Below are 8,507 nucleotides of genomic sequence, written 5' to 3' on the forward strand. Positions count from 1 at the left end.
CAGTTTGCTTTACTACAGTTTAACGCTAAATATAAAAAAAGAAACTTTACCATTGTTTGAAAAAAGGGATCTAGAAGAATGTTCTCGGAGTAAGTGTTCTTTATTCCCATGTCTCCTAGCTCATTGAAATATAGAGACAAACTAATTTTTTTTTAATACGTTTTCGAAAAGTCTAGAAGAGTTCAAAATGTGGTGTTACAGGCAAATGATGAGGATACCGTCGATAGAGTTAGAAATGTAGAGGTATTAGAATGAATAGGAGAATAGAAGACTCTATGGAAGTGAATAAAAAATAGGCGAGATAGGTTGGTAGGACACCTTCTCAGGCATGAAGGTCTAGTCAGAGACATTAGAGGCAGAAACAGGAGTTAGGACGGGTAGAGGTAGGCCTAAGTTATATTACTGTTCGCAAATAGTTAAGGATGTGGGTTGTTCTAGTTTTAGGGAAATGCGAAGATTAGCTCAGGATAGGAAAGAGTGGAGGTGCATGTCCAACCAGTTTTAAGACTGACGACTTTATGATGATGATGATTTTTTACTTTATCAAGTACTTGGCACTATTTTGTTCGCTAAAAGGTCAATTTATGTGTTAGAGGAAGGATAATCTCGAGTTAAAAGTCATGATAAGCTCGCATATGTGACAGCATTTAAGACAATTATTGAGTCGCTAAATCAAAAAACTTGTGTTTAGAAGAATTTTTAAAAAAAGAGGAAGTATCAGACTAAATGAGCAAAACCAAAATCAGGACCTAGAATATATCAGCAGGACCTAGACCAAGACTGAGACTAGATCAGTAAGACGAATTCCAGGACCAAGACTAAAAGCATTTGGGCAAGACCAAGGCCAATACCAAGCCTTGGATAGTCTTGGTTTTTGGTTTTGGTCTTGCTTTGCTCATGACTATACTTTTCATATGTCAACCGGTGAAACATAACTTAATCCTTGAGGCATGGAACTTTACATTGGCCAATGGTTTAGATAAGGTTGTGGTACTAAACATATGCCAATTAAGGAAACTCACCATAACATGACCTAACCCCATGATGCACAGAAGTTTGCACAAACGAATCATGGCATTTGAACATGTTCAACACGTCAAAATATTGGTGACTTTAGACGTTTAAATAGCCAAGTATTCCCATAATTTTGTAGCTCCTACCTATTAATATTATTAGTCTAAAACACTATTATTGTATACATACATTCCTATTTTATTCATATAGTGATGATGATTAGGTAAATAGATGCAAAGAAAAGGTCGACCACCTTTTATTACATACACGATATAAATAAATATCTGCTGTATGTCGATCGTATGACGAAACGTTATTACATCCTCATTATCAAAGCCGAATCTAATTACGTAACGCATTGAACCTTAAAATAGTCCAGGGTCATCAGACTGAAGGAATTTTGAATTGAAAATATCCGAGAACATCACCATCATCATCGGAAATCAAGAATCCTCTCTCGAGAAGGAATCCTCACGTCTTATTTCCGTGAATTATTGACACCGGCTTTACCCTTGTCACATATTTATATGTATGTATACTTTGTTGTTTCCAACACACCGGTTCTTGATTCATATAAATAGGTGTAAATATCCGTCTACCTCAGTTGTCGTTGATGAGTAGTCGGGTATAATTTCATTACTAACAGTAATTAATATTAAAACACGTAGTTGACCATGAGGTGTGGGACAAGTGCCGCGATCTTGTTTCTGATTACCATAACAAATCCTTGTAAGTATATCAAGAAATTTTTGTTTTGTTTTTTATCTAGAATTCACTTAAATCACTTTTTGTGTATCCAATAGTCTTTTGTTTTGTTTTGAAAATTAAAATATTTAAGGTTTGTAATACATTCTAATATGTAGTTATTGTTGCGTGTACACTAAAAAATGTTAATTGGTATTTAATTATATATGTGCACTTATTATTAGTTATTTTATAAAAAAAATTCCATTATTTTAAATAATGTCATTATGTTTTTTTTTGTAAAAAGTTTAAAATTATTTTTTAGTTTTTACTGTTCAAAAAATATTTGGAAGATTCCTTAAAGGTCCTAATATAAAATATGAATATTTTTATTTTCTAAAATTTACTTGTTCGTTTATAATAAGTATACGGTTTACATAGTTTTTNTATTAGTCTAAAACACTATTATTGTATACATACATTCCTATTTTATTCATATAGTGATGATGATTAGGTAAATAGATGCAAAGAAAAGGTCGACCACCTTTTATTACATACACGATATAAATAAATATCTGCTGTATGTCGATCGTATGACGAAACGTTATTACATCCTCATTATCAAAGCCGAATCTAATTACGTAACGCATTGAACCTTAAAATAGTCCAGGGTCATCAGACTGAAGGAATTTTGAATTGAAAATATCCGAGAACATCACCATCATCATCGGAAATCAAGAATCCTCTCTCGAGAAGGAATCCTCACGTCTTATTTCCGTGAATTATTGACACCGGCTTTACCCTTGTCACATATTTATATGTATGTATACTTTGTTGTTTCCAACACACCGGTTCTTGATTCATATAAATAGGTGTAAATATCCGTCTACCTCAGTTGTCGTTGATGAGTAGTCGGGTATAATTTCATTACTAACAGTAATTAATATTAAAACACGTAGTTGACCATGAGGTGTGGGACAAGTGCCGCGATCTTGTTTCTGATTACCATAACAAATCCTTGTAAGTATATCAAGAAATTTTTGTTTTGTTTTTTATCTAGAATTCACTTAAATCACTTTTTGTGTATCCAATAGTCTTTTGTTTTGTTTTGAAAATTAAAATATTTAAGGTTTGTAATACTTTCTAATATGTAGTTATTGTTGCGTGTACACTAAAAAATGTTAATTGGTATTTAATTATATATGTGCACTTATTATTAGTTATTTTATAAAAAAAATTCCATTATTTTAAATAATGTCATTATGTTTTTTTTTGTAAAAAGTTTAAAATTATTTTTTAGTTTTTACTGTTCAAAAAATATTTGGAAGATTCCTTAAAGGTCCTAATATAAAATATGAATATTTTTATTTTCTAAAATTTACTTGTTCGTTTATAATAAGTATACGGTTTACATAGTTTTTACAATTACTGTTTCTGACTTATATTTGATTTATATGATTTGAATTCAAGTTTCTATTGTTAGAACAAAATTTGTCATGTCTCTTTTTTAATATTTTTAAACAAACAACTTGGGGAATTATCTAAGGGAAAATATCTGAAATTTGAGTATAACATAAAATGTTATGTCATATGTCTACCTATTTATAGTACCTATGCCTAATTCTCTCTCATTCATTCAATTTAAATATTCAACAATGATACAATATATTAAATTTTTGTCAAATAGACATATCCAGTATGATGAAAGGATAAACACGATTTGTTTAAAACATATTATGAAAATAATTTTTCCGTTCAAATTTCGTTTACCGAAAGAAATATTTTATAAAATAATGTCTTACTAGACTCACAAATACATGAATTTGTTCAAAACCAAATTGACCAGTATTTTTTAGAATTCAAAATAGGAGTTTTTGTTTTTTTCACATATTTTCAATGTCAGACTATAAACACTAAAAATAAATTTCTTATAACCGGTTGTTACGTAACTGTATCCATACGTAAATGAATAAATATTAATTAATGAACCAGAATAATATTTCATTGATGATATATGACTAATTTGTAGCAGTTATATTTCGAAATTCATTTGTGTATTAAAATTTATTACATTGTTTTTTAATTAGAATTCCCTTGTTTTACGAGTTTGCTAGTTGTTTAGAAAGGATTCAAACAGAGTGACGCATGAAGTACAAAGAAAGTAAAAAAAACTAATTAAAGGTTTTGTAAAGTATGTTATTTTCAGATATTTAATATAATTTTTGGTTTCACAATACGAGTACAGAAGCAACGAAAATATTATTTTATCAATATTTGTTATATTGTTTACATTGTTGTAACAAGTTTCTGCCTTTATTTTATTAGGTAATAATATCCAAACGAGGTAATAGTAATTAAAATATCATGAATTTTAGCATGACTTATGAATGAATTTTATGTGGTGACTATTACCTTTAAGAAAGCTAAAGTATTTTATGAAATTCCCCTTTTTGGATTTTTAGAAAAAAAAAAAGATTTTCTATTAGAATATTTCAAAACATGCACTTTGTACAACTGCTCATGTTATTGCAATTCAAAATACTATTTCTTCTATTTTTCAAGGACGTTATTTACGAAAACAGAATCATAAAAATAGTTTTCTTGATTTTGTAAGCTATCTGTTATATATATATAAAAATGCAGAATTCCGCTATTCTTACCTGTTGTCTTAATTAACCTTTTAGATCTCGTTAATAATCATTAGTATTTCGGGACATTACCTCTAATTTCTCGCGGCGCCTTCAGTATGATTAAAAACGTTAGTTACATCAATTTTGATTAACGTTACCATTATTATTGACGAGACCGTTCTAAATTTTTTGAGAACAAAAGAGTGAGATCTCTTTTAGATCGAACCGGAAAAAAATGTAAACAAACAAATAAAAAAGGTCGAAGTAAAAACCTTGTTCGGCGAATTAATTTTATTATTAGGTAATTTCTATTTCATCAATTATTCGTATGCTAAGCTACTTTTTTTTATTTGTTTTATATTCAATGTACTTAATAATATTAATTAGAACTTTCCATTTGCTTCAGCACTTCAATATGGAATAAAAAGTCACAGTCCTCATGCTATTTCTTCTGCAAAAGCTTCAGGTAATTAAACTGAAAACCATTTATTTTATTTATTTATAATAATGTATAATACAAACAACTAAGTAGATGTTTTTAATGGAAGTCTTAATTGTCTGTATTGATGCCCACATTGATGAGTGTCAATAAGGTGGCATCTTTTAGTAACACTTACTATTAAGTATTTTGTTGCAGTAGAAGTATTTTATTAACGAGAATATAATGTATACAAATTCTCATATTTTATAATAACAACATTAATAAGTCAAACTGATTAATTTTCTTATTTTTTAGCTTCTAGTTCAAGTACATCTGGAGGAAATGATTATTATGACGATTTAGGTTCGGAAAACTCTTTAGCCAGTGGCTCATCCTTTGCTCAAGCGGGAGCTTCGGCGAGTGCTAGTTCTAGTGCTAGTTCTAGTTCATTTTCTCAAGCTGGATCTGCAGCCAAATCTGGAGCAGCAGCACATGCAGGTAGTTCTGCTTCTGAATTAGGATCAAAATCTGGTTCCAGTGCTGTGGCTGGTGCTGGTGCTGGAGCCTATACAGGATCTAGCGCACTCAGCAGTTCCTCCGCAAATGCCGGAGCCAATGCACTTGCTGGATCGACCGCTGGGCTTTCTTCCGATGTTGGCTTGAAGGAAGTAAGCAGCAGTGGATTAAATTCCTTAGCAGGAGCTAATGCAGACAGCAGTTCGCAATATGGAAGTGACTTATCTTCGAAAATCCATGGTCCATCAAAAGGTACATTGAAATTTCAGTTTATTATTTTCTTCATACTTATATTAGCTGATCTAGGTTATTAAGACAAAAATTTGATTTTTAGACTTGACACCTCCTTTGAGCGGAAGTTCTGGGTCCATCCAATTATCGTCAGGAGTATACAATTCTGGTGTATCATGCAAAGTTTGTTCCGAAAGTGAAGAAGTAGAAATTCGTTATAACGGACCATTCCCAGGTCCACATGGAAGTATTCATGATAGTAAACCTATCTCCACAATTGCGACGGTGGTACCTTCTTCTCAGCCCGCAGCGCCACTGCCAGTTCCCCAAAAATTGTCCGGGGTTCATTACGACATATTTCCCGGTCCTAAGGGAACCATCCATGATAGCGTTTCAGTATCTGGATCATTAGCTTCTAGTTTAAATAAAGCAGAAAATGAGAAAGATTTACTTTCCAGTAATGTTTTTCTCCAAGGTGCTTTGGGAAGTAGTGGAAGTAATCTATTGACCGGAAGCAGCGCATTATCTGGAAGCTCATCTAACACCGGAGAAGCAAAGAATACTGGCACATCATTTAATTCCGGAACTGCGTTAAACACCGGAAGCGCTTCTAATTCAGGAACCGCTTTTAATACTGGTGGAGCATTCAACTCAGGATTTGCATCAAATACTGGAACTTCTTACAACTCAGGAACTGCGTCTAATACTGGAACTTCTTACAACTCAGGAACTGCGTCTAATACTGGAACTTCTTACACTTCAGGAACTTCTTCCAACATTGGAACCTCCTCAAATATTGGAACCTCCTACAATTCAGGAACGTCGTCGAATACTGGAACTGCATATAATACAGGGAGTGCCTTGAATACAGGTTCTTCATTCAACGAAGGTGCAGCACTAAATTCTGGAAGTTCAGTAAATAAGGGTACTGCAAGTAATGTCGGAAGCGCTTACAATGCTGGAAGTTCATTAAATGAAGGAGCATCATTCAATAAAGGTTCATCAGGTTTGTTTGGAAGTTCATACAACACTGGCTCTTCAGGCAATTTCGGTGGAGCGTTTAATAAAGGAGAATCGTATAATGGCGGAACTTCATCAAACGTTGGCTCGTCCGGTAATTTTGGAAGCTCGTACAACGCTGGCGATTTAAGTAATTCTGGAACTTCTTTCAATACTGGTACTGCTCTTAACACAGGCGATTCTTTCAATAGTGGAACAGCTTTAAATGAAGGCACTTCTAGTAATGTTGGTGGTGCCTTCGTTACTGGACAGGCAGTGAACAAGGGAGAATCTTTCAATTCTGGATCCGCATTAAATACTGGATCCTCTTACAACTCGGGATCCTCTGAAAATTTAGGAGGCGCATTTAATTCTGGATTTTCTGGAACTTCGGGCACTGCTATTAACAAAGGTACCGCACTGAATACAGGAAGTGCTTTAAACAGCGGAAGTTCAAGCAACATTGGAAGTTCCTATAACAGTGGAAGTTCTAGTAATTTAGGAGAGGCCTTCAACACCGGAAGTTCCAGTAATTTAGGAGGAGCTTTCAACAGTGGAAGTTCCAGTAACACTGGAGGTTCCTACAATAGCGGAAGTTCTGGTAATTTTGGTGGTGCTTTCAACAGTGGAAGTTCCAGTAACACTGGAAGTTCCTACAATAGCGGAAGTTCTGGTAACACTGGAAGTTCCTACAATAGCGGAAGTTCTGGTAATTTTGGGGGTGCCTTCAACAGTGGAAGTTCCAGCAATACAGGAGGAGCGTTGAATTCTGGATCTGCTTTCAACAGTGGAACCTCTAGTAACATAGGGAATGCAGCAAATTCAGGAGTCAGCGGTACTCATGGTTCTTTAACTTCTGGAGGAACAGCCGCATTATCTGGCAGTGAAGGTTTAGGAGCTGTAGCGTTGGCCGGTAGTTCTGCTAACCTAGGAGGATTTGAAGGTGGATTAGGTCATCAACTTCTTGGTGGATTGGGAGGTGGAGAATTTTCAGCAAGTTTTGCCGCAAATGCTGCCAGCAGTAGTTCCAGTAGTAGCAGCAGCAGTAGCAGTTTCGAAAAGCATGTTAAAGATGGCGCTCATGCTATCGAAGAAAAAGCAAAAGAGGCTTCGGCTAGCAGTGCTGCAGCCAGCAGTTCAAGTAAGTCGAATTTTGAGATTTATTATCAGGGTTTATATTTTTGGCATCATTAATTTTGTATTTTTTACTGTTTAATTATTTATTAATGGAATGCATTTATCTTGTTAATTTTGGTAACGTTTTCTTATTTATTTCTTTATTTTAGGCGCTGCACAATCGAAGATTACTAAAAGACACCACCCTCACTTCTTCTAAAATTGCTGTGATTAACTCTTAAGTCTTACCTTTTAATTGATTTATTTAATGTATTTATATTTGATTTTATATGTATATGTAGTTTTGCAGTGTAAATAAACGATGTTTTATACTTAACCTACTTTTTATTAGTCGTAGTTAATTTTTTTTAACATTAGAAATAATATGAGAACAAAAGGGTGTTATGGAAGTCAATAAGAAAAGTTTAAGATAGGTTGGTAGGACACCTCCCCAGAGGTGAAGGGTTAGATATAGACATATTAGGAACAGAAAGAAAAATAATAGGGGTAGAGGTAGATCTGGATTAAATTACTGTTCGAAAATGGTTGTAGGTTGTTCTAGTTTTCGATAAATGCGTGTATTGGTTCAATATAGGAAGAAGTGAAGTTTGTGCCCAATCAATGTTCGGGCTGAAGACTTTATGGTAATGATTTAGTAATATTGCCGTTTTTTTTAAATCTTAAAATCCTTTAAGATTCTAAAAAGTGTGCCCATGGGCGAACAGTGATCCTTTTATGCCCATAAACACACTTTGGGCCATACAACGATAAAAATTTATTTCTAGATTTTACTGACGCGCGTCGTTTGGCGCCCTTCAGCTCAGTCGTCCGATCTGGGCTACCCCCAAAAATTCGACTATTAGTGTTTGACATTATAGTGCAATAAAAACTTAATG

General features: G+C 33.6%; 1 protein-coding gene across 2 annotated transcripts; it reads left to right on the forward strand.

The window, feature by feature from the left end:
- The first annotated feature begins 1,623 nt into the window (after positions 1–1,623).
- On the forward strand, positions 1,624–7,948 carry LOC108735968 (fibroin heavy chain). Of its 2 annotated transcripts, none has more exons than XM_025980878.1 (5): positions 1,624–1,743; positions 4,735–4,794; positions 5,065–5,517; positions 5,600–7,636; positions 7,782–7,948. In XM_025980878.1, exons 1-5 carry the CDS (start codon positions 1,689–1,691, stop codon positions 7,829–7,831), a joined length of 2,655 nt encoding a protein of 884 aa, XP_025836663.1. In that variant the 5' UTR covers positions 1,624–1,688; the 3' UTR covers positions 7,832–7,948. The 2 variants fall into 2 exon arrangements, with proteins under 2 accessions (XP_025836663.1, XP_025836662.1); XM_025980877.1 differs by lacking the exon at positions 1,624–1,743 and adding an exon at positions 2,599–2,718.
- The last annotated feature ends 559 nt before the right edge of the window (positions 7,949–8,507 follow it).

Source organism: Agrilus planipennis, unplaced genomic scaffold, assembly GCF_000699045.2.
Source record: "Agrilus planipennis isolate EAB-ADULT unplaced genomic scaffold, Apla_2.0 scaffold4, whole genome shotgun sequence".
NCBI lineage: Eukaryota > Metazoa > Arthropoda > Insecta > Coleoptera > Buprestidae > Agrilus > Agrilus planipennis.